At 34.8% G+C, this 27,738-nt stretch overlaps 1 protein-coding gene across 3 annotated transcripts in view; it reads right to left on the minus strand.

The window, feature by feature from the left end:
• BRWD1 (bromodomain and WD repeat domain containing 1) overlaps positions 1–27,738 on the minus strand; it is a 63,015-nt gene that overhangs the window by 14,408 nt on the left and 20,869 nt on the right. For 2 of the 3 annotated variants that reach the window (XM_062599025.1, XM_062599015.1), the window contains exons 17-35: positions 26,532–26,757; positions 25,938–26,123; positions 25,071–25,254; positions 24,117–24,207; positions 23,016–23,156; positions 20,895–20,980; positions 19,813–20,008; positions 18,134–18,250; positions 17,913–18,020; positions 17,552–17,676; positions 17,354–17,436; positions 16,756–16,867; positions 9,336–9,397; positions 5,197–5,352; positions 4,802–4,922; positions 2,762–2,887; positions 2,124–2,196; positions 678–722; positions 26–172 (exon numbers count right to left, since the gene is read on the minus strand). In XM_062599025.1, the coding sequence (XP_062455009.1) occupies positions 26–172; positions 678–722; positions 2,124–2,196; positions 2,762–2,887; positions 4,802–4,922; positions 5,197–5,352; positions 9,336–9,397; positions 16,756–16,867; positions 17,354–17,436; positions 17,552–17,676; positions 17,913–18,020; positions 18,134–18,250; positions 19,813–20,008; positions 20,895–20,980; positions 23,016–23,156; positions 24,117–24,207; positions 25,071–25,254; positions 25,938–26,123; positions 26,532–26,757 (2,385 nt within the window). The remainder of the gene's footprint in view (positions 1–25; positions 173–677; positions 723–2,123; positions 2,197–2,761; positions 2,888–4,801; positions 4,923–5,196; positions 5,353–9,335; positions 9,398–16,755; positions 16,868–17,353; positions 17,437–17,551; positions 17,677–17,912; positions 18,021–18,133; positions 18,251–19,812; positions 20,009–20,894; positions 20,981–23,015; positions 23,157–24,116; positions 24,208–25,070; positions 25,255–25,937; positions 26,124–26,531; positions 26,758–27,738) is intronic. The other variant, XM_062599034.1, reaches the window with a different exon arrangement.

Consider the following 27,738-nt stretch of genomic DNA (forward strand, 5'->3'; position numbering starts at 1 on the left):
TTCAACATTAATAAGAACAACTTACAGGATATTGATCCAAATCAACTGGCTGCCTAAAAGGTTCAGAATCTTCACATTGGAAAATCAAGTTCACTAGTTCCATACACTGTTTCTTCCAACTATTTTCATCATAGCCGGTTTTCATGCTTTTCCCTCTTTTTAAAGCCCGTCCCTTAAAAAAAAAGTCAGAAAAAAAGGCATTACTAAAATACAGCTTGAAAAACTAGTCTTAAAAACGTAGTTGTAATTATTTCTGTATCAGAAAAATAAGCTTCCAAGCATATAGTTTTATAACAAAAAAGGCATTATACTGCTAGCAGATTCTTTTTCTCTAGTCTATATTAATAGCATTGATAAATTATAACCTTTTTTCCCTCCTCATGTTTCTTGTTTACATAAAATAACGAAGGCACATATAAAGAAACCTGCTAATTTCTTAAGAATTACTCTTAAAACAGCAGAATCCGTTACTCCAAATTCCTCAACATCTTAGCAGAATAATGCTTTTATTTCACTGTCATACAGATAACTGAAAGCTCTTGCAATGAACAATATTTACATCAAATTCATCAGCAAGATGAAAGCACCACTCCCACAGAATTTCAATACATTCTGTTAATCATTTTTTTCCTGCTAGACCTGATTTGAGTATGTAAGGCAAAGATTAGTCAACTCACTTTTCTTCTTCTATATGAAGTTCTTGGAAGACATTTCTCATCATCCTGCACAAAATAAAATCAATTATCTTCAAAAATATGTATGAAGTTAAATGGCTAATGGGTGCTCAATGTATATTTTGTATTGGGGTAAAAGTAACTTAATTTTTTTTTCATTTTTCTTGATGAGTCAGAAAGTGAGCGTATCAAAAACACAACATAGCCTTTGACAAGACTTCGAAAATAAGATCCTAAGCAGACACTGCTGAATATTCAACTCCATCTCTTTCCTTTGTATTAAGGACAAACATCACCAAATGAGAAGTTACCTAGAATATTACTTTTGGACCATCCAACATCAGACAGAGACCGTACTCCTGGAATACCCTGCTAAGTATTTAAAGACATCCTATACAAAATTTGAGAGTTATGCTTCCATCAAGCTTTGCGCCTCAGTGACTAAAGATCATCAGCAATTCAATTCACAAACAGAAGTCATAAAATTTTCTGTGTTTTTGTTGTCCTGAATTTAGGAAAGACCATCTTGTGATTAAGTCACTTTTCATAAACTTCTAAAACACATTGTTAGAAACACATAATGTAGAAATACAGAGATGATGCTAAAGTAGCGAGATGCAGTAATAAAATGTCTCATTTTTTTTCCCTATGTAATAACCAGCAAGGGAGGGCCACCACTTTGTAACCTTCTGAAGTCTTGTGAGTAAATACTAAATTAGAAATCAAAATGTAAAAAAGACATCAGTTTGGGGGTACACTGTTAACAGACAGCACTGCAGAAAACTATGCATTCACCGCATAACAGTACTACTAACTCTCTCAGATTTAACATAAATATACTTTATTAAACTCTCCATAAGGTATGCAAAACCAGTGCATAATTCAGTGTTGTGTAGAGAAACTGAGAATTGAAGTTTCATTGTAATAGTCCTACACTTTGACAGCTTTTAATAGTTAATACTGTATGAATGACAATTTTGCCCTTAGAGGTAACCAAAGTAATTAACAAGCAAAGTGGAAGATAACTGCTCAAGGAATAAGTATTTCTGTTCAAATAGATATTCATATGTTTATATATTTAATATATTACATTACTACACATTAATATGCATTCAGAAATACCACTCAGAAATGCCACTCAATACATGGGAGAAAAAAAATGTTTTATTTGATGCCACAATCATAGTACAAAATGCGTACGTGTTATACTTCTGTACAAGTAATGACAACACAAAATCCTTTCATAAAGCATATCTCATACCAGATGCATAACATACTCAAGCTATATATTAGCTATGCATTAGCTTTATATTGTAAATACATAAATATACACAGAAACACTCCAGTAAAAGTAACTGAGTAATTTTACCATATGTATTTGAAGACTGGTAGTATTTCCTTATTATTGCAATTATTTACTAAAATACAAAACAAACAGAAGCCCCTTACCAGATCATCGGCATCATCTCGCTCATCTTCTGTGGTGCTACACAGCTCAAAAATGTTTGTACAATCCTGGTCACTGTAATACAATTAAAGGTGTATTACTGGAACAGCAAAACCATAGCTATCACTTCCTAGATTAAACCCTGCCATAACTAAAAACTACAGATGCACTGGAAGATAGTAAAAATTAGAGTGATATATAAAAATAAATCACAAGATAATTAGAACATTAATAAAGCAATGTTAAATCTGAAATGCTGTTATACAGTTCACTTCAGAAAAAGCTGTGAGGGAAAGAGGGTTAAGTGAGCACTGAAGATTTGAAAAGGGTCTTCGAGCTTGATCTACCCGAAGGAAGACTACCTACGCTAACTTCTCTCAGCACAACTTCTTAATTATACCAGATCAAGCATACTGCAACAAGAACTTCTACACATGTACTAGATAGCACAAAATTTACTTCATAGGTTGCACTACTTAGAAGTCAAGTGATATTTTCTTGCTGTAAGCACTAGTGAATGTTATGAAGGAAAAAAGTCTGTATGTCTCTATGCTGAACATAAAAGTATTTCCTTAGTTAAGGTAATACTCAAGATTTTTCACACAGACACACACACAATTTAGATTTAAATGCTGCTTACTTGATAAATTTTAAGAGTTGTGTAGTGATCTTCTTTGCAGCTCTAGCAATAGCACTCCCAGGTTCATTGAAAGTCCTGGCATTGCTTTCAATGTATCTTACTTCCCAAACCAATGCAGAGATTCTCCTTAAAATTATAAAAAATTGCACCTTTAATATTAAGCTAAAAGGGTGAAAACTGCAGAAAGTAATTATCTGTCTACATTAGAGCGGGATGAATATCCTTCATTTAAAGTGAATTTCCTTAGACCAGACTCAAACTTTCCATTAACATCCCCTATTTAAAAATAAACATTCACATGGAAAATAGAAAAAGGAAAAAAAAAGACAAAAAAACAGACTCCCCCCAATCAGACACACACATGTGCATTCAAGGAAGCAAAATCAGTGTACATCTTTGCTAACTCATTTTCCAACTCATTATTGATAATTCATTTTTAGAAACTTTGCAAAGTTCTAGTAGGCATTAGTTTCATTCTCCTTAAAGCTTTGTTAACCTCGTATGTTATACCATTTCTCCATAATCCAACCTTCTGATGTTACACACTATTCCAGTATGATGAAACAGAGACTTACTAAATTTTGTATGCATGCGTGTGTTCTTTTCAAGCTAAATGAACTAAAAATCATGATACTTTATGCATAAAAGCTTGTGATGACCAGGAACCAACTAGGGAGGCATCCAAAACCAAACCAGTTTTCCAGAAAATATCTGGAAATAGGGTATTTCCAGGAATAGGAATTCACAGGAATAGGAAAAATAGGAGAATTTTTCTAGATGTATGAAATATTGACAAATTAGCACTTTGCATTTAATACCACTAAGTTCTGAAATATCATTTAAATAATATAACTATAAAGGGTCTCAGATTCCTTGCATTCTTAAAAAAATGTGTACTTTCAAAAAAGCTTAGGTTTGACACATTTTTTAAAAAAAAGAAAAATTGGTATTTAACTACCACTGTAAAATTATAATATTTATTCTGTAAACACATACATAAATTTCTTGTGACAGAATCTTGCCAAGTGGAATATGAGTGAGTTCCTTTGTTCTTAAAAGTTGTTATGATGGTACAAATAACCACAGCAAGACAAAAGCAATTAGAAGAAAGAAGAAGCTTGATCTAAATACTTGTTTTTAAATACAACTCAGCTATGATGTTCTGTTCTATCCTCCCTCAAAATACCTTTTGAGAGGTACTGCTCAGTCATAAATCGGTATCCTCTGCAAGTTTAGAAACTGCTACATATACAAATTGTAACTTCATAGGAACAAGCTAGCACAACTATGTAGCTTTATTTTACCATTCATTTTTCCAGTTCCTTGTAATTATGAAGCAACTTACATTTACTCTTCATCCTCCAAATTTCAAAGCTTATCACAATGCTTATGAAGGAGGAAAGCAACCATCATTGTCTCCTTTTTATTCAAAGAGATGCTGAACGCAAGTTCAGATAATGAATACCCTTTAGTTTCTTTTAGAGCTAGGGATATCCACAGCACATTCAAGAAATTAGAATTTTAGCATTCCTGCACTTTAGCTTCCTCTCTTTTGCTACCTATGTTTTTCTCATTTAAAATGACAGAGGTCATATTTAACATCTCATCTCCATTTTTAAGCCCTCTTCTAAATTTAACAGGTTCTTAAGAGTTTAACTGTGAGTTGAAAGTACCTGAAATATTGCATCTCAGAACTAGAATTAAGGCTTTAGCCCCTCCCCCAAAAGATATTTTAATATGCTTACTGATTTCCAAATAACAAGTTTTGCATAAAAACAATTGCAATGTTTACTGTAACTCTGAAAACAATATAGGCCAAAATCAATTTCCTTAGAATTAAGAAACTTAATACAAAGGAATATTAATTCTAATTGACAAATATCAGAGCCCTGCTGAAGCAATAATGAATTCACGTACTGAACTATTGGTTTTCCTAATATCTATAAGCAGCATAATTGTTCTTCTTCCCAAAAAGGTTTAGGTCTTTCAATGAGGTACAAGCTCAAGGCTATATTCTCACTTTCTACTGTTAGTACTAACCTGTAAAATCGGTTCACCAATCTTGTCCGAATAGTGTTTAGGTCTGTTGGATAAGCAATCACAGTACAGTACTTGGGATACGTACACAGGTCAACTGGACCAGCAAAAGCTGCTGACATGTCTGTACAGAACAGCAAGATTAAGATTAATTGTATGCACACAAATATTGAGCAAAGTATTCAAGTACTACATATAAAAATTCTTGATAAAACCATCAATGCTTAAAAACAAAAATCTGAGTGCAGGCACACTGAGAAAACTGCTTATAAACACATGCTAACTTTTACAGTACTTTACCACAGGTCACTTTTAGAGGACACCATGTATATGCCAGGGATCTATTTATAAATGTAATGCTAACAGAAAAGCCCCTAAAGCTTAGACTACATGCTCACCAAGAGTCAGAAGCTGATCAATACCACGGATAATTCGCTCACATGCTTCATCACGAGATCGCATCCCCCACTCCCCTTCTTCGGGTTTGTATAGTAGCTTCTCCATTTCATCAAAAGTCACGGAAACACTAGCTCCTAATTCTTCTGGCTGATCAACTGAAGAGTGACAGCAAATAGGAAAGCATGAACAGAGAACTCAAAACAAGAAAAAAACTGATATATTTTCACAAGCATATGTAACAAAAAAACCCCCTTTCCTTACATAAAGTGGAGGATGATGCCAAGACTATGGGGAATAGAAATACACAAAACACACATAGAAGAAAGATCCCAAACCAAAGAAATCTTTTATTGTTCTTTTCTGCAATTCTGAATTTCCAGAATACTTTGTCTCTAGATATAGGCATTAATCTTAAGAAAACTAAAACTAAATTATGATCCTGCAAAGTCTAGGGTGTGCATTCAAAACGAAAGCATATAAACAATTACTCTGAGTTTAATGAATTCATTTGCATCCTCAATCATTAAACGTACAAAGTAGGCAATGTGCATTGGAAGTGTGACTCCTTGCTCAGAACCATGTATCTCATCTTTATATTTCTGCAAGTTTTTATTGCTTTGAATTTCAAGTAATCATTCATGTTCAAAATTAATATTCAAAAATTGTCCAAAATATTATGGTTAAGAATACTAGGAAGGATGTTACAAAGACATGCAACTAACACGGAACAACTGAGTAGATTGTTTTTAGCACACTGTGTTTCAGTTTTTATAGCTTTTTAGGAGCAATGAAACTATCTGTAGTGTGTCACCAACATTAAGCCCCTCATTTTACTTGCAGACTTCTGCAAGAACAAGCTAATGAAGGTACCTAATCAGATGCTGTGGGTAGGTAAGATCATTCCATCCTTCTTTGTGGAGATTAGGAAAAGCAAAATAGCAGTTAAAATGGCAGATTAACATTGAACAGTATAAAATGTATAGGCTTACAACTAGAAGCTAACAGTAACAACTCCCTTTAGCATCTAAGAGTTAATCTATTAAAAATGAGAGCAAGAAAGATGACTGAGTAGATCCTTGTCAGTGTTACAATGACTAGAGTCTACAAATATATTATTAGAATAGATATCTTATACAGTATATAGATGCCCTGTTCCTTAAACACATTCTAAAATACTTTTTTGCTACAACTACTGCAGAGTCAAAATAACCTAAACAAGTTTTAATGATGACCTTTTAAGTTTATGAAAAGGACTACTTTTCCCTTCAATCAAACAAGACTAGTCCCGATGACTCAAAATCCTTTCTAGTTCTCCGCCCATTACTGCACTGACAAAGCCATAACAGTATTTGCTAGCCTCTCAAATAATACTGAAGACAAAGTTGCTCTGATCTGGGAGACAAAAACTCCAGATGCTAGGAAAAAGTGGGGCAGAGGTGTCTCACTCAGGTAATCCTTTTAACTGATCTTCAAGTTGAAGCAAATTCCACAACCAAAATCCCTGGAGATGACACTAGCAGAAAGAAGCAAGTAAAATCCTACATACTTATGTAGGATCAAATTAAGAAGAACTCGATACCACACATCATAGTGTGTGGTATTCTTTCTATTGCATCAGCATTTGAGAGGGATTTTACCCTGCAAGAGTAACGACTAAAGCAGAATGACAGATTAAAAAAAAAGTTTATCACTAAGTATGGATTCTGTGCACCGCTTTGTGTTCTTTACAGCACCCTGATACACGTGACACAGAAGACTTGTCATAACCACTAGCACACTGTAGTATGATGAGATGATCAAGTCCTCAAGAGTAAATGAGGTCACAGGAAGTTGAACCTTGAGCAGAAGGGTTACAGTGCTTCAGATACAGATAGCTGGAATGAGTAACAGTCAGCCAGCACGAGAACGCTTCAGTAAGCAGGCTGATGAAAGTTGAACTTTCAGGTCCATCTCTTTACTGATCTCGACAACATTGTCCCTGACAAAGAGAGCACTTGACACCTGATTCTAGAAAAAAAATTATGCCTGCAGGATACAATAGGCTAATAAGCTAAGTTGTGGCCCATTTAATCCAACTATCAGTGTTGTTCCTTTCCCACGGCTCTATCTTAGCAAACTGAATGAAGAAACATTTTGAGAGTTTGAGAAGAGTGGCAAATGCAAGGTACAATTTCAAACTGACCTGCAAGTTGTTCAGCCGAAGAAAAAAAAGAAAACAAATTAAGTGGTTTAACTCTCATTTTATAGTATACTATTAACATAATGATACTTTCTAGAAACACATAAAATCTTTCTGTATGAGCATTATTTCCTCAGAGCACTGAGGACCCATTCTCTATCTGGAAAATATTATAAAACAAGAAAGTCTGGAAGTTCTTTTTCATTTTTTTTCCCCCTCCTCTAGCCTAGTGTCGTTGTGGAACTTCTCCCTGACCCTGCTCAGAGGATGTTCTTCTCATCCTTTGATTCTCTCCCCAGAAGTTGCACAAGCTTTCAACCTTTTTCTCCTTTTCATTTTCCCTTCATTCTCCTATGTTAGAGTCATGGCTCCTCAGATCAATCAAATCTTGAGCCTTTAACATGGCAGAGGAACAACGTATTAGATCAAACAGGCAAGTTGTAACTTACTTCTGGCACAGCCAGTAAATGACCACTTACATATGTAATACTATCCAGATTTAAACTAGTGTTTGTAGGATGTCTCTATTACTACATTACATAAGGGAACTAGAACTCAGAAAATTGCTATACAGGCAAACTTAAGCAGTTGAGAACATTAAATCTCTTGTTTCAATACAGAGGAAGAAGAAATGATAATACACTTAATCTAAACAGGAACTTAAACTATACAACAGAATATTCAAGAAAAATGATGCAATTTGTCCTGTTACCAGAAAACAAAACAAAACCACCCCCACACGACTTAAGTTCATGTGTAAGGCTTGTTCCAGAGCATCTGACAACAACATGACTAAGCAATGCATATGGAAAGCATTAATCAACCCATGAAGAAAATGAGAGGAGAAGCTGCTGTACAATAGAAAGGGACATATAAAGGTAACAAGAGAATGAATAGAACTTTACAATTAAATCTGTGGGAAAAAAGTCCTGTCAGTTGTTCGTTTTACATATCTTAAACTAAAATGTATGAAGACAATTTCACACTTCGATTTTGAATTGTTTTGTAGAATTTGTCATCTCAAGATAAGACTGAAGCAACCAGAGAATACTTCAGAGGTGAGATACTCCTGCAGCTACTGAAAACATCCATACATGTGCAACATACTGGTATTTAATGAAAAAAAAGAAAGAAAAAGAAAGAAAGAAAGAAAAGCCCTTCTGGAGTTTGCAAAGCAAACTAACTCCTAAGAGGTGCTTAGGAAAATGAGAATTCTTTTGACAGATTATTCAATGACTACTTCAGTATTTTGCTAATCTCCCTCTCTCCCTCTACTGACAAATGATGGTACTGACAAGCGATGGAAAACTGAGCTGAGTTAGACAAACTAGGATTCTAACTGTTTCGCTTGCAGCTCATTTGAATTTGACCATAAACGTTATAAAAGTGCTACTTTTAAAGTACATGCAGTAAGGATTTGCTGATTGGAAATAGTTTAACTGCATTTGTATGTGTATGTATATATGTGTTTGCATAACAAATACACATTTTTCCCCTTGTACTGTGTTGGAACAACCGAGTCACTGTTATAATATACAAGAATGTAAGAAACTTGACATTTGGAAGAAGCAGGCTTTATTGTATAAGCTTGAGCTACATATTTTGGGTATTTCCTCCACAACAGCTTTGGAGGATAGAAAGTTTAAGAAAAAAACATAGGGATATCTAAGGCATTCTGCCAAATTAGAAGGGAGATCAAATTAAAGAACATTCTTGCTTACGTAGGAAAAGAAAAAAAACCCAACCCATCTGTCTGGGTAGTTGACATTCTCTTAAATTTGACAGTAAATATTGTCATATCAAGTCTATCTGTTAAGTAGATGTATACAATGAATATTGTGCTCAGAAGATCAGGATCGCAGGAGATAAGAATCATTTAAGGTCCACTGGTTGCATGAAACAAATTATCTGAAGAGGGAGAAGCATATTAACTATTTTATCAAGTGAGTTTCCACATACCATTATCAGGGACTGGTTCCATGTCCCACGGACTAAGCTTTTCATTTTCACCATTGTCCCATCTGATTTATCAGGGAAAAAAACAAACAAACAGACAAAAAAAAACAGTTAGCCTAACTTGGAAGCATTTCCTCCAAGCTTATTTGAAACAACTTTTCACAATTCTTCATCACAGCTATTTTTAAGCATTAATGAAGCTTATGTGCATTTATATGGTATTTAAGAGCATTAGTAGACTATCAGACCATCACAATGCATAAAGCAAACATTTTTCTTAATAAATTTCTAATTAAAATTGTACTGTTGATTTTGGCTATATACAGCTGACCTACTGGATCAGCTTAGTGGTACAGCTAGACCAGTAATTTGTCTTTGACAGTATCAGTAGAAGATGCGACTTAGGAAGACCTTATGAGCCTGGTTCTAATCCATTCTACTCATACTCTCGACATGGACAATCACTGTTTTAGGGATGTTCATTAATGCATCCCAGCTTATTTGCTTTAGTATGTGTTTAAGAGCCTGATGTCCTTGAATCTGTCTAATAACTTTCTGAGCCTGGTAACACTGCCAGTCTCCACAGTCTATGTGAATATATCTCCAATTCACTTGCCACAATGTTAAAAAAATAAAAGGAGGGGGGGGGGATAAGAAAAAGCCTCTTTTAAACCAATCTCCTAGAAATTTGAACAACTGCTTCCAGTTGGTGAATAATAATTCTCTATTCACTTTGTCCACCACCTTTATGATTTTGTGAACTATGACTACAACCCCCTTCATCCTTCAAATTCAGGAATCACAGTCTAAGTTTTAACCCACAGGGTGCTTGTGCAACCTCTCAATTCTCACGCTCTTCTCTGCACCTTTTCCAAATTCACTCTATCTTCCTTAGATGCAGGAACCAGAATTACATCAAGACATCAGTGTATCGCTATACTGCTGATCATAGAGCCATGAGCAATGCTGTTTTGACATCTTTCCTGGTAGTGCCTAACATATTGTTGGTTTTTACAGCTGCACTGCACACAGAGGAAGCAATCCGAGAACTGTCAATAACTACTTCAAGATACTTCAACTGTTAACTACCACTAAACCACAACTGTTAACCACCATCACATACACATAATTTATATTATTGCAGCCCCATGTGCCACCTTATATGCTTACCTACACTGAAATTTATCTGCCCCTTTTTTCCCCTGCTCTTTCAATTTTACGAGGTTTTCTGGAACTCTTCACATTTAGCGTGACATTTGACTACCTGTCACACTGTCACAGCAGGAGATTCCTGGGACAGTACATTACTCTAACCTGAAATATGATTGTTAAGAAACACTCTTTTGCTTCTTGACCTGTAATTAACTTTCAGTATCTGAAGGGTCCTCCAATCCTGTGGCATCTAAGCTCCTCTAACATCTCTTGGGAAGAAACCCTACCAAGGGCTTCTTGAAAAAAAAAAATACATATACATATATATATGTATATGTATATCTATGTATGAATATATGTGTATGCGTGAATGTATACACATATGCAAATATATATTCACACACATATACACATAAGGCTTACTTTATCCATACACTTACTAGCAATGTCACAGAACCTCAAAAAGCTAGTGAGGTAGAATTTCCCTGTACAGAAGCAATGCTGGCTCTTTCCTACATCTGTGTTCATCCAGATCAGATATGAAAGTCATATACATCAGTCTACAGTTCACAGGTTTCCCTTTAGGAACCTGGCCATATGCAGGAGTACAAAAGCAGCCTGCCACTTCTCTGGTTCAGGGTCCAACTGTAGGATATGTTACAACTTTGCCAGCAGTTTCAAATCTGATTTCTTCAAACTGCTGGGTGAATGCCATCCAGTTCTTGTGATGTTAATACATCCAAATTCATGTATTTGCTCTCATGCTTCCCATGTGTTTACTTAAAACTGAAACTGTAAATGCAGTAATCCTCATCATAATATTTTACAATTAAAACACTGCTTAGGTAAGAGAACCTCTCAATTATTTTGAGCTATCTGTAAATTCAGGAAGACTTTGCTCAATTCATACTCTGCCTGTTTGATGTTTATGAACTAGCAAGTTTCTGAAGTCTTGTCTACCAAGAGCTCTCTTTCCCAGGTAATGTACAATACTGTAGAAGTTACTGATATTAATAAATGTATACACTATTTTATAATGTTGTGTGAAGGACTGCATCACCATAGTCTGGTTAAGCTCCATTTATCCAGATAACGTAACTTACATAATACATAAAGCTGCTTCTACACGAATACCCATCTTAGACCAACCAAAAAATTAAAATGTTCAGCTTATACAACTTCCATCTATTATTTACACCACATTGGTAGTGCTAATTTGAGATAACTTCTAAGTGTAAAATGACCTGGTTACTGAGGTTTTCAATGTATTGAAAGGAATAGCTCAGAAGTGTCAATAATTAACAATTCTGGAGCAATGATTCCCCTTCATTTCATTCAAATTAGGCTTCTAATATTTTCCATCTATTGTTTTGAAACCATCTTTCAAAGTTTGCTTCCATTATAAAATAAACAACATTTCAATTCTAATAAAGCTCTTTGTCTCACAAAGAACAACTGCAGATGCCCAAATTCAGCTGAATTACCATGATTATACCATCCAAAAAAGCACCATAATACAGATCTTGACTGAAGAATAGAAGTAGCTTTCTGCAGTTTTTTCCAAGACAAAGTCATAAAAAACTTTGTTTAGGTTTCTTTCATTTAAATAGATGCAAAAGTGAAGTGACTTTAAAAACATTCTTTGCACCCAAATCACAAAGCATACAAATGCAAATTAAAAAGCAACTTTCATTATTCCAAAGGAAGGTATGTGGGTCAACTCACCTTAAAAATCTTGAACAAAGGATCACATTTATAAAAAGAGACAATGACCAGGCCAAGTCACAAAACCTAACTATATCTACAAAACAGTCCAGACACTGTCAGACGCTTATATTTCTTTTCCTCTGAATAGATGACTTCTGAGAATGAAGTGAGAGCTGGGAGACAACAGCATTTCAGGGACTTACTTGAGGGGCAGTTGCACCCTATGGTAATGTAAAACAAAAACCTACGTGAGGATTTTGGAAATCCTCACAGATCTTGCATCTCATGCTCCAGAATCCTTAAAATTGAAAGTTTCATTCTCTGTCAAATAATGAAGTTTGCAGAAATCTCAGAAATCAGCAGAGAAGTTATTCATGAGTAGAGGTGAACAGATTCACATCCTCTCCATAAACAGCACATATCTTTAAAGAGATCCCCTTTGAAAATACTCCTTGAAGAGTGCTGCATTCCTTATCTATTCAATTACTAAGCTAACTTCAAAGCAGTTCTGGAATTTCCTCTCTTAAAAGTTGGTGTAGTAAAGATACTGAAATATCCTCAAACATTCACAGATAAAACGAGCATAGGAAATTAAGTTATAGGCTCTTTTCCATATACTGAAGATGTCACTGAAGTGGTAAAGAAACCAAAAATCCTATCCGCACTTACTCCAAGTAGTAACAGTGATAACATATGGAAACACATGATGAATGGTTACACATATGGAAGGTATGTTTTGACAGCAATATCTGGACTCATTGGATGTTTACTCAGTGTATCATTTTACATAACAAAGGAAAAGATATCAGCCAGTAACTGCAGTTCAAAGCTTATAGTACACATTGTAAGCATGTGTATGTTACCATTTGGCACGAGTATGTTTACTCCAACATCACCTGCAGAAGATGTGCTCCAAGCATACTGACTTATGCTTGGCACATGATTAAGATCTCAGTAAGCACTCAGCATCAATTTAGTTTGTCAGGATCCTCTCTTTAGGTAAGAGAAGATTCTGAGGAAGAACTGAGTGAGAGCAAGAAATGAAAATACTCATAGTCTTGATTTCAGCTGACAGCTCACATACATATTCTCACTACCAAACTCTACACATGCAGGATCACTGAACCTTTTACAGAAAACAATGACTGTAGGACCCCAATACTAACTGAATCACCCCTGAATGCCTCTGGGATTGCACAGTGCTCAGTGAAGATATGGCTAGAACTCCAAATAGAGTTAGAGATGGAGATGCTCAAAGAGAGAGTATCCAATAGAAATGCACCTCTGATTTAAAAAACACATCACAGCTAATAGCAGAAGGTGGCTTCATCATAGCAGTTTTATAAACTTCAACACAATCCATAACTGGAAACTGTTAGGAAAAAATCCTCCATGCTAAAGGTGTAAAGGACAGCTTCAGCCCTAAAAATGGGGGTAAGAAAAATGGGGGGAGGGGGGAAGAAATCAACTTACCCAGTTTCTTAAGAGGAGAACTTGAAAAAAAAATTTAGAAAAGGAACCAAGAAAAATTATCCAAAAACAACATGAATAGGGAAGTAGGATGGGAGGGTGAAGGGTGGAAAGGTTGGAGGGAGAGGAAGGAAAACCTCTCTTTGACCAGAAGGACATCCTCCTAGAAGTAGTAACCAGGAATGACACCATAACAGAAAGGTGATGTAATACATATTGCATTAAAAGCAAAAAAGGCAGTGTCATGATGGCTTGACTGTAAGGTTAAATCCTGTTATAGCATTAGGTTTTTAATAGATCAGAATAAGCAAACCAGTCTCACAGGAATGCAAAGAATTAATTCACAGAAGACTACTGCCTGACAGCACCTGACTAACTCAATTCTGACCAATTTCAAAGCTGGATTAAACAGTAAGTATGACTGAGGCTGAAGCCTATGCAAGAGAACACTTTGGGGAACACATAGTTGAGAACTTGATCCATTTTCCAGTAAGTATCTTGTAGAAATGAGACTACCGCACATGTTTTGCATTAGAAGTACAGATAGGAATCTTGGATTCCATATGAACATGTTGCAGACCTTTACATTAAAACTGCTCAGATAGATTAGAGTGAACTGATCTTCATAACTCCTTCCCCTCAACCCTTAGGAAACCTCAGAATCAGAAGGTCTGGGATTGTTTAGCCATTGGACTAGTAATGCACCTCAGAGACCTAAGATGACCTCAAACTCAAAACAGCAAGTCTTACATTTGCAAAGCAACTTACACAGCAAACTGTGCTAGCAGGCACCCACAATGCTGAACTATGGTACTCATGTGGACCTCTATTTCTTAGAAGGCCAACACCTTCTGAGCTGCATACCTGTCCAAGAGAAGCATCTGACACAAGTCAACCTAGAGTAAAGCAGGGAAACCTCTCCAGCAGGATGGAAAGCAACTCACACTCTACTTTCATAGACCCATTCAGAGGAATGGTATCTGCCTAGAAAGTATTTACCACTTTATCTGATGGAAGATAGCTACACTGCTTCAAAATGGGTGAAGAAGCAATAACCTGAATAGGCTCCTATTTCTCAGAAATCAGTTACATCCCTAAGTGAATCAAGGATACAGATGGGGGAGAAAGAGGGGAAGAACAAACATGGGTTGTGGCTACAACTGTCAGCTTGCATTTTGCTGCTTGAGCTTGAGATATTTCTGAAGAACTGAGGAGCACTCTGATGACTCTTTCTAGGAGTGAGCTAAGGCTACCTCTGAAGCATTTAACTTGGTCTATCTTTTAATTCAACTGGAATAAGCCATTAAAAGAAAGTTCTTCAACATCAGATGGCTACAAACAGCAGTCTGCCAAAGAGAAAGCAAGTATTTGCATATGCTGATATGAAGAACAGCCTTAGTTGTATCTCTTTCAGGAATGTGAGTCCTTCATGGACAGAATACCTATTGTGGAGGTCCAATGTTTGATGATAGTTATGCTTATGGCACATCAAGAGCACTAATTTGCTAATCATAGCTGCAAAGGCCAAAGGGAAAATTCACTTGCCAAAAGTAAGAATATAGGCAGGCATTTCTACCTGGATATTATTTGTATTCTACCTGGATACTATTTGTATTTTCCCATTATGCCCAAAGACAGCTGAACTGGAACAGGTAACAAGTAAGGTAGATGAGACAAGGAATCAAAAATACATGACTATCTTGACAGTCTCCCAAAACTGTCTATTAACTGCAAGTACCTTCTTACTGCTGGTTGAATGACAGGTTCAAAAGTCTCTGAATGGAAACAGACAGAGAACTCCACACAGTGGAACTCTGAACACCAAAAATACTGTAAAAGACACATTAAGAAACTCTGGTCATGACAGAAATAAGAAAACTATGTATTCACCGATTATTCTCCTTACAGTCCTCCCTTGCTGAGGGAATCCAAAGACAACCAGAGTCATCTCAGACGGTTTGGACAAGGTAGGACAATGACAATATCCTGATTCTGAAGACAGAGGTCCAGAGTTATCTTTGTTTACCTTTGCTTTCCTTTGTGTGAAGAATCATTTTGTGCATATGAAAGAAAGTTCCTAGGACTAGTGCTAATGCCAGACTGCCGTGGAAGGATAGTAGTGAGTCATTTGTCAGCACATGCCTTGGGTCAAGAAGGTATGGGTCCAACCATCCTTTGGCTAATTTGAGTTCAATGTTCCTGGCCTTTCCTGTTTAAGTAGTTAATTTATCTCCTACTCTAATACCCTTAGCTGCACTGCTCAAAATAAATGGTAAATTGACCATCTGCCACTATATGCTTTCATCTAGGCAGTTCGATCAGGATTTGACAGGTAGACTGGTCAAAGGAATTTGTCTCTCACAGGTAACAAAGCATTAATACAGTTATCTAGCTAAATACTACCCCAAAGAGGAAACAAGAAGGTGAAACTGCAAGCAGGATCTACATAATAGAATCTGACAGAACACTACACCAGGTCATTAAGAGACTGAAGTTCTGCCTTAACCTTTCCTGTGTTAAGCATGAAGGGAGAGCAAGGTCTAAAAACATCGTCTAGTCGACTCTGAAGTGATTATATGCAATCATGTTACAGGTATACTTGCTCCTGTGGAAAATGTGAAAGACAGGACTGTAAAACTTAAGCATAAAAAGGATCAGAATCTCAACAAAACAGAAGAGATTCAGCATGCCCAAACCAAAAATGATCACCAATGAAGAGTAATTTACATACACTGGAAATTCCTTATATTAACTAAGATGTACATTTCATTGCACTGTTTGCTTCATGAAAGAGATTTGCCAATGGTCATTACAGAAAACAGTTCATGTTTTTTTTTTTTTTTTGTGTGTGGGGGGGTAGAAATCTGTAACTTGTTTTACTACATCACTATTTATTAAAAATTTGCCTCAAAATATTATACATTCATGCGGTACTTGATTAATGACTTAAAGAGAAAGTCATGTTACAACCAATAAAGTTATTTGAACAATTTAAGCATTCTTATACCAACAGCCCAGCTATATAAGAGACAATCTGCATTACTAATTGTAGCCACATTACTAATTTTAGAAGTTAAAATCCTTTTATACTTACTTAACACTGTAACACTGGAAGTGACTATCTGGATATTGAGGCTGATATGGTTCTTGACCCAACACTGTTCCAAACCACCATGCATCATCAATAATGGATCGGAACCTGTCAGCTACAGCAAAAATAATCTGCTCATATATTTTACTAAGAGCTATGTAACTATGCTTCTTATGTATGTAATCAGAAAACTTATAATCAGTGTATTTCAGTTTAAAGTTCTAAAAAAATACTGACATTCAATAAAACATGAGATAACCTACAATGCAAAAACCAAAAATCCCCCAAAACCCACAAAATAAAATCGCAAATGCTAAGATCTATATATGCTTCCTACCTCACCTATAAAACAAGAAAAGAGAAGACTAGAACTGCAATATATATTTCAAAGGCCATATCTTAAATCTGTGGAAATCCTTCCAAAATACCCAGTACAGCAATTAGTAGTTTCAACTTTCAAACAGACAAAGGGATCATACCTAACAGAGGGCCTTTCTAAATTACAATCAACTGGCATTTAGCATATTCAGCAGCTAGCCAAGGACAATTTTTTGATTTCAAAATTGTTTAGTTGAATACTTAGAATAGAAAACTGACTTACAAGCTTGCCAGTTTCTTTGCCGTGCTTCATCATAGAACTGACGCAATATAAGGAAGTCGATAACATCCGGCATATCATGGTATCTAAAAATAAAGATAAAAAGAAATTGCTTTCATTTGTGTAACTTTAGGGCTTTAGAAGAAGCTTATAAAGAATGTATTTCTGAATACATTTTCAGGAAAATAAAGATGCACATACTTGATGGAAAATGATTTGTCTGTATGTTTTCCAGTGGCATGATCTATAAAAGCAAGTTTGAGGCAACACAGTGTGGGAGGACCAACTTCATATCTAATTCCAACAATTTTTACCAACTCCTGATCCTGCAAGTAGAAGTGAATAATTTCACGAAAATATCTCGTTATGCACAAAACTCTCCATTTCACATGAACTGCACCCACATCCAAACAGTAAAAAAAATATTAAAACTGTATGCAAGATTTCAACAGTAGACAGCTTTTTAATCTCAGCCATTTTAAGACAGCTATTTATACTCAGGCTTCCCACAGATAACTGAAGACTACTAGTACTGAACTCAATGTCTTCAAGGCAGTCTTACCCTAAGGACTACTTTTCTCCATGGCTCCTTTTGTGGATTCAGTTCATAAATGTTATTTCTTCTAACAGCCTCAACATAAGCTTCATGCCCTTGTCGAAAATATATTACCTTTAAAAGCAAAATAAACACACACAAAATAGTAAAATGTTTTCCTATATTTAATAACTATGCTAATGTGCAAGTAACAGGCTTTTAAAGGAGATTTTAATAAATATTTTTACCTCATCGCCCATCTGAGGTACAAATGGAGATCTTCTAAGAGCTGTGTCTGTTATCCAAACAGGAGGATGCCAGTCATACGGCAATTCCGAGTTTATTGGCTGCGTTGGCACATCAGCCTTTATGTTTAATTAACAGTAAAATTAGATATAATCAGACATTCTTGACATGACATCAAAACAACTTGTCTGGCCAATTAAAACTGAACAAGTTTAAGTTACAAAACACTAATATACATTTCCAAAACCTATTACCAAAATCATTCTAAGACTCTGCTTTGGTTCTAACTATACTCATAGTATCCACATGATGTATTCTTTTCCTATATGAAGATCTAAGCAAGCAAGCTAACTATTATGCAGATCATGAGAAACAAAGCTTATAGTATAGATAATATTCTCAGTGACTAATTAAAAATCTAACAGTCTACAAGAAGCTTTTTGAAGATTAAAAAATATGAAAGATATTGCATAGTCACTATGCACATCTAGAAATTAAGTTCTTGACAACATATATCTTCATTTGACTCCACTCTGGAGGCAGACAAGTTAATCTCGCCCATTAAGAGCACCTTAAAATGGAGATATGACTAAACTTTTTTTGAAGTAACATTAACAAAGTGGTAATAATCAAATAATCAAGCACTTCTTCAGTAAGTATCCGTATTAAAACAATTCCAAATCTATTGTTTTAGAAAATATCTGGAAGAAAGTGAGACAGAGAAAAAACAAATACAAAAATCATCTGAAGTGCTCAAAAATATTCTGTTTGTCTACAGCTATGGTAGAAGACAGCCAAGGATATTTGTATTTATTTTACTAAAGGATTTAAGGACAAAATTCAACCCAAGTATCAATGGACATCATAAAATACAGTGACTACATTCTACAAGTCTTCAGAAAAAAATACATTATTTAAAACCAAGCAAGGTTTTAGTCTGACATTCTGTATATTTACTTAATAATCAAGTTTCTTCCTTCAAAACCAACAGCTTTTGAACCCTTTTTATTTCAAAAGTGTTTTCTATTTTATTTGGAGTGCAGATCCTCACATACAAATCAGCAGTTACCTTAGATTTGAAATCTTCTCAAATAAAAAGCACATTGTATGAAAAACGAATCTCATAAAAGAATTCAACCAAACTAAGATTTGCTATTAATTTGAACATTTCAGCTGATGTACCGAGCATGCTGAGTTTGCTAAGACACATTTAAGAAAGCGCTAAACTACTGAGTCCTATATTTGGATAGATTTGTACTTTCAAAGCTCTGTAGAGATGATATTAAGTAATAATTAATCTATTTGTTTGTAAGATTTCTTTACTAATGCTACAACACTAAAAAATACCAGAACTATTGTCTATACTAATTTAAAAATATGTTTTGTATATTAATAGCTATCAAGGCAGCAAAAAAAAAAGAGCAAGAAATCTTACATTATTTTTGGAAAAGCAGAATCTATAGACTAATACTAGCAAATCAAATGTCAACAGAACATGGGAATTTTGAAGCTGAAACCTGAGGTTTATTTTATGACAACTATTATTAGAGATACTAACATCCTTGGCTCCCAAAAGGCAAAACACACTAGTCTATAATAGTTTCCAGTAAGGAGATCTGAAGCCTACAAGAAAATTCTATTAAAGAGTAAATGTAAGTGAGTAGAAGGAATCAACTAATACCTCCTCCTGCTTTTTTGGTTTTGGCTTTTTTCTTCTTTTTCTTCTTCTCCTCTTTGGAGGAGATGATTTCTCTGCTGATACTTCATCTTCTGAAGTACTGCAGTATCTGATAGCCTTCCTTCGAGAAGTCCGTACAGGAGGTTGCAGATTAATTCCTGCATCAGCGATCCAGTCAGAATACCTACTTGAAGAATCACTGTCCATGGAGCAAGGAAAAGCAGACAGAGAAAGAAAATACAAACCATGGAACCAGCTGGTCTTTTTGGATATTTCAAAATGTTAAATTATGTTAGGCAAATATTTGCAGATTATTGTTGAAAAATATCAAAAGAAGAAAAATTATTTTGAGTTCTTGGAATTATTTCACTAGACGTTTATCAAGGTTTTTTTTTTGAGAATAAAATTTGAAGTATGTTTTTCCAAGAAAAGTCAAGTTTGGCAAATTCTAAAAATTACCAATTTTTTTGAAGAATGCTGCATATCAACAAGTTTTGGGACCAATTAGGCATCCTCCTTAAAGGGCACACTAGCCACCTGTTAGTTAAAGTCTTTAAAGACAGCTATACAAATCTCACGGGCACACTTTCACTTATAATTAGTAGTATTCAGTAGTTCTACTAGCTAGTAGTATTTACTAGTTCTACTATTGGAGTTTTAGAAAAAATATCTAGAAAGCTATACTGAATTATAAAAATTTAACTATAACTTCAGTTTTAATAAAAAGATAATGCTATTCATCAAAATCAAGACTTTTTGTTTAAAATCAAAACATTTCCTAAGAACAAACAACTCTTGCAGGGATCTTCAAAAAAAAAAAAAAAAAAAAAAACACAGTATCAAAAACATTTTCTATCTTCATTTGCCTTGTCACCTATCAATAAATAAAAGGATCTGAAACTACATTAAAACACAGCAGCATTTCTGTGAAATGGAACACTAAAATCAAGCAATGTGACAGTATGGATTTTTTCAAATAACCTATAGCATATTATTATTTATGAATCAAGTTATGACTTCTTTACATCTTTCCTTTACCAAAATTCAAGCAAAACCCATGACTGAGTTTGCACTTTTTTCTTTACCTAGAACTATTACTGTTGCTTTTCTTGTCACTTCTCCATTCTTCCTCTTCATCAGATGAGCCAGAACCTTCACTTTCTTCAGCTTCCTGAATTTAGAAAGCATAAAACGGTATCAACCCTGAAGTTTTTCATGTATGTTTTAATGATTTTTTAAACATGAAAACACATTCTTTTTTCATGCCTGCATATTATGAGATTGGGAAGAAATCTGTCTGGTTAAAAAAAGTTTTTGTATTAACATCAAACTAATTCTTTTTTGTAAATGATTTCAACTTATCTGTTATTAACTCCAGGAGTGCACTATTAGTCATTAACTTCTGTCTGTCCACCTACACTGAAATAGCTAAATGTGGATCCAGCTGTTCACTACCAATTCAACAAAGCGACAATTCCTGCCTCATCATACAGTAGTGCTGGTTTTTTTTTTACTAATCTAAATTCACATTCCGTGCCAGAACAAACTGACCGGTGATTTTATGACTGCTTTGGACTGCAAACTTACAATGCTCTGATTAAGTCATGTAGAACACATTATAAAACCTAGCTCCCTAGAATGCAAAGGAAGAATTTAAAAGTTCTTTATAAAAGGGAATTATTTAAAGAAAACTATCACATCTTCCAATTAATGCTTCTGCAAATTTTTATTTTCATTAATGATTTATATGGGTGAGGATATAATAATTTTTCCAATTTTAGTATCAACTATTGGCCAAGTAATAACTGGGTATTTTCAAGTATGTATTTAAATATAAAGCTAAGTAAATAAGCAGTCAAGCTATACCAAAATATATTACAACTTAGTTTCCTGGCTGCTGCTGAACAACTTATTTACAACTCATTTAATTTCAATGAGTTATTCAACAAGTCATTTAAACTTCATGTTTAAAAACTGATTTCCATAAATGAAGTCACTGAATATAATACATTGCTCATGTCTCGGGTTCTATGTTGTTGAAATATCCCTCTCCCCAAAAAAGATACATATAATCTTGTGTGTGTGTGTGTGTGTGTGTGTGTGTGTGTGTGTGTGTGTGTACACACAAAACAAAAAGAACAAATTTGACTTGCCACTTGAAGTTTGAAACTGTTTGAATTAATTCTCCCAATAAGTGTATCAATTTGTCAAAGTTAACAGTTTGACCCAGAATAATTGCAGGCTATTCCTCCTTGCCAAACCATCCTGTTCACACAGTGTTCCTGCTTGTTCTTCATGGATCTTACCTTCATAAAGTACAAGACATTTCACAAATTGATTTCTATAGTTCCTCTGAATGGGGAACTTTCCCCTGTAATGGGGAATTAAAGCACAGAAGGATGGATGTCAGAAGATCTGAAATCTCTCCGAAAACATTTTAGCGTATGTAATAATTACAGCACACTGAGCATAGCTTAGCTGCAGTTTGAGTGCTCTGAATTTTTGTCAGATGCCAAACATTTCCTGACAGCTCCTCTTCCATCTTATTCCCAAAGCCCATCTGAATGTATGACAACCTTCTTAACCTCTTCCACTCCTTTCCTCCTTTCCCAGTTTGACTCTCTCTTCCTTTGTGTAGAAGGTAAAACACCATGAGTCCAAGGCAATCCTATCACTCACATCTCTTACAGTGTCTGACACCAAAGCAGGCAAACCCTGCAGCAGAAGCGTCATCTGTGAAATTCTGAGCTAGGGCTAAGCCAGTATAAACTGGCTGTTACAAGAACTGTATTTTCAGACTGCAACAGTGCTTTATCAAGTATCTGCAAATTTTCCACAATTTCAGGTGCACATGCAGGAAGATTTGGAAGTGTTTTGCAAAGAACAACAAAAAGCATCTAAAATTTAAATTTCCATGTAAACTAGCTTCAGAATTGTACATTAGATTTTTTTGCCTCAGACTATCAGTTCGTTATTACTAGTGATAGGAAAGATATGCTGTCATTACTAAAGCTACTGATAACTAGGTCTGAAAAGTGTTTTAATTTACACTAATAACAATGAAGTTTATAGAAATATTTTCTCTGCTTTTTTTTTTTTTTTTTTTTTTTTTTTTTTTGATAGAGAGTGTGAAAAGGCACATTTTTATGAAGCTTCACTTCTTCCAGGAGTTCAAGTTCTAAATACAGAATTCAGGGAGAACTTACTTGCTCTATCAAGCCAAAGCAGTCATCTTTTTCCTCATCAGACGAATCAAGTTGTTCAATGTTATTCCGCGTTCGGTAATTTGGATATTTGCGTCTATGCAGTCTACGCTTAGATTGTATTAATGAAGACTCAGAATCACTCTAATTTATACAAAAAGCAAAAGTAAGATGTTACAGAAAAATACATACACAGTAAACTTTTTGTAGGGGTAGTAGGGTGTCTAAAAGCACTACTGAAAGTGTAAACTGAAATGGCCTTATCATACAGCTCCTTTACACAAAAAATAATTTTACTGTAAGCCATTACCTTTAAATTTCAACTTCCTAATTTACGATTTAATACTCGTTTTAAGAAACCATTCTTCATACACTACTATTAATAACAGGTCCATTCAAATTATCTGATGAATGCTACATATTTAAAGAATCAAGATATGAAAGGGAACTACCCACAAATGTAATTGAGAGGGCCAGAAGTCCTTGACTCCTCCCAGTTAAGGGTATCATCCAGTACAGTTTTTGAATTAAGTTGTTTGGTACTGCAATATACAGTCAGGTCATTATCTTTTTTAAAAACAGTATAATATCCAATTTTTGGTTCTTCTTGAATTAATTTTTTCAAGAAACAGAAAATGGAAGAAGTATTCAAAATTAGGCAATGCTGAAAAAGTTAACTATTCACAAAATATACTCATCTAAAGTAAAGTGCAAGAGAAAAGCAAAATAACATATAATTCTTCTTCAAACATAGGATCTTGAACAGTCTCACTTCTCTAAATTCTTTACCATGTACTTCAGAAGTGTCCTTGATCCCTTAACTACCTATTATAGACTAGCCTGGAACTGACCCTGCCTTCAACACTTCTACCAAGTATTGTGGAAGGATCCAAGGCTCCCTGAAAGAAGCTAACTCCAGGTATTCATCACAATTAATGAATAAATAAATAAAACATCAAACCTTGTCCTACACTAAGAAGTAGAACCAGAACCAACAAGAACCCCTGAAGACAACACCCTCAGGAAAGTGTTCTGATTCTCATAAGCATAATTTGTTCCTATCACAGGCAGAAGTATTCACCTTCTCGTAGAGTTGTTGCATACCTTTTCTGACAACTGGAATGACTTTTTCTTCTCCGTTGCATAAAGATCTCGCTCCTCTTCTCCTTTTGCGATTCGATATTCTTCCTGCTTACTACAAGCAAATTACGAAAATCTAATTCAGCATCTATTTAGATGATACTTAAGTTCAACTGAATAGCCACAGATCTGTGACTTATTAAAAAACAAACAAACAAAAAAAACTAACTGCTAATTCCAAAGAAGTTTCTTATTTCCAGATAGAGTGAAGAAGCTGGATATTAAAGAAAAGGCCTTCCTCATAGAGAGGTAAACATCAGAATATAATAAACTTTTTCAATCACATTTTAAATTCATATTTTCCCTTTTGTAATCATTTTACCTCCAAGAATTCACCACTAGGAAAGCTCTGTAAAAACTTATCCACAGACATGGCAGCATGTATGGCTGTATGATCAAAACAAAGTATCTACCTATCCATGTTACTTCTCCTTTTAACAAGTGCATAGTGATAATACTTTTAGAAGCAGCTGACTGCTTCTGCACTGAAGAACCTCTGTTATTCTCAAATTCACAGCACAGTTCTTGGCTTCAGCTTATCAAGTACTCAATGTTGCTTCTAGTTGTAACAAATCATGAGTAGTTCATAACAGTCTCACAAAAGCATAACCTTTCTGAACTCATGTCAATAAATTTATCTCTATTCTGGAACAGGTGAGAATCTAGGGAATTCATCTCAAAGTAACTCACAATACTGAAATATGTGAGGATAGTTCTCTGTTAGACAAACATTCCATTTATGTTTTTTGAATGGACTTTTCAATTAAAATTTAAAAACAACTGAAAATAAAACTGAATTAGTTTTCAATTTGTGCCATGTATCTATTTAGTTCAAATGTGCTAAGAGTAGGTTTAAAATTAAACAGTAAAATATATTCTCTATAGTATTACTTGCAATCTAACAAGTTGTCTACACACCTTAGTAAGGGTGGTGGTATTTCTGGTACGACAACTCTTCGCCTCCAAGCTTGAAGGTCTCGCTCAGTAGCCATCTGACTTCGTGGAGCATTCTGATGCATCTGGCGCACACCTTCAACTTGCCCACTACGCCGCAGACCAATATTGGGAGGAGACTGGATGTCGAAACTTGGCCGTCTGAAGGCTAAAATATATAAAAGTGTGTGTGTTGTTTTTTTTCCTTTTCCTTTCCTCCCTGACTACACGAAACAGGAACTGTCTTTTTTTAATCTCTTGTAAGAACAAAGTAACAGTTTTCCATATTTTTATCTCTGTGTTCATAAACATGTGTCCCATAATGATAGTCAGGAAATTATCAGTCTTGCTAAAAAAAAAGGTGCTTCTCTGAATTTTTTCAGGTAGTTCTGAAGCAATCAAGTTATAAAGGCAGCTTTCCTGGAGTTGGGCTTACATAATCAAAACTGCAAAGACACAGACCAGAAGCGTATCTGATTTACATCTGTAAGGCAGATGGGGCTCCAGTTTGAATAACGGTAAATATTTATTTTTGCAGATTTTAGAGAAATAACATTTAAAAGCACCACATTGATTTTTGAATAACATGCATTTACTCTTAAATATGTAGCAGTCTAAAATAAATTTAATTAATGCTTTTTTTTTAAAGAAAGAATGAAGGAGTTTGTTTTGTAATTTAATCACAGGAGTAACAGTGTTTTAACCAAGAAAATCTTAATCAGACATCCTCATTTTAAGGGCATTTTAGAGTCTAAAGCAACACTGAAGTTAAAAGCTACTTGAAATATTTCATACCATGCAACAAAAAATGAGATAAAATAAACACTGAAGTATTTATTAGGAAGTACTGACCTCTTCTAGGTGTTCCTTCTCCATTTTGTGTACCACTTGAAACAGGTTCTTGATCTGCTCCAGTTCTTTGGTCTTGTTGTTGTTGTAATCGTCTAATCATGCTATCAAGAATGCTAGGCTCCAAACCTTGCTCATCCTGATCAATTGTCTGTTGGCCTATAACTTGTTCAACCACTTCTCCATCACCTTGTAAATACAAATACAATACAAATCACAAATAAAAGCAATGGTTTCAAGTTAACTGACTACAGAAAACGATTTAATGTCATCACATTGAGATGTGTTCAAAAATTAAATACAATGAGAATAATTCTGAAAATCACTGAAATTACTTATTACTAATGAGACAGTCTAAGAACTATAAACATAGTTTATGCATATCAGCTCCAGCAGGGTGTGTGGGGGGAACGACACACTTTTTTTTTTTTTTTTTTTTGCTTTAATTTACTGTGTAACCTTCCAGCACCTTTAATGGACACAGATATGCATTACAGTTGTAAGCATAGAAGACAATGGCTTGTTTCAAGTCAGCTATGTCACATCTACTCTCTTCCCATTCAGAATTACCACAGTCTTCAGCAATACTGTTCTTACTTGTTGCTACATATCCAAGTTGAGGAATCAAATGTTCATCTGCACAATTCTCTCTTCCTGGCACTAGTCTTTGATATCTTGTTGGATGAGGGTTTCCATCCACATCTACTAAGAAGGGTGGAGGCATGAGATGAGGAGCTTGTTGAGTCTGCTCATCTAGGACATAATTGTTGGAGTCTCGAATAAGTGGTCGATAGTCAGTGTGGAAGAACATCTGATCAGGAATCTAGGGAAAAAAAAAAAGTAGTTTGTATGTTGTCAACTTGAAAAAAAATATATATGCTAAAGAACATGAAAGAAAAGGTTACACTAATTCATGTGCCTGAAGTCACCTTAAAAGGTAAAGGTTAAGCTCTCATTGAAGAGATGTATGCAACTACTCTACATCTATAGATATGTCAGAATACTCACCTTGGAGAGATCTTTTAATCGGGCAACAAATGTTTTTAGAAAAGAATAAAATGAGATAACTTAACACAGAAGCATTGTGCTATACTTAAAATTCATTAAAATGTTTTATAGCCTACGCATATTTCTGACTATTCAATTAAACAAATGTTTGGTTTCCAAACAAGAAAAATCAATGCCTAAAATTCAACGTAAGTTCTCCAAGTTGATTTCTTAATTGTGTAATGTTAATCAGAAATAATTTTCCTGCAACTGAAACAATCTGTTAAATCTATGCAACCCAAAAAAATCCCTCTTTAAAATAATAAACAAAGTTGCTATTGCAACTTTTAAAAAATAAAAAATAGGGAGAAGTGAAGAAGAGCATAGACTGAGTTGTTTCAAGAAAATACAAATATGTATATTTATCTAAACAGAACGGAAATAAAGGCTGGTACATTCAAAAAGACAACCCTCTCATCTCATACATTTCAAAATCAGTAGCATTTGATGCATATTTACTTCAGCTTATTTTAGTAAGCCTGCCACAGTGAATTTGGGTTTGAGAAAGGAAAGGTCTAAAAAACTGCAAGTTCTGATAATGAAAATAAAACACAGCAAATTATTAACATAAAAATGTCTTGGTTTTGCTAATTTGGTACCAGAGCAATGAACTTCACGATACATTCCAATCTTAAAACATTAACCTATTTTGAGAAATTAGGAACAAAAGTAATCTTGATGCACTGAAGAGATTTTTAAAAGACATGCAAGCATTAAAACTTTGAAACTCTAAGTAAGAGTTAGTACAGATGACATT

The sequence above is a fragment of the Rhea pennata genome, chromosome 1 (assembly GCF_028389875.1).
Source record: "Rhea pennata isolate bPtePen1 chromosome 1, bPtePen1.pri, whole genome shotgun sequence".
NCBI classification, from domain to species: domain Eukaryota; kingdom Metazoa; phylum Chordata; class Aves; order Rheiformes; family Rheidae; genus Rhea; species Rhea pennata.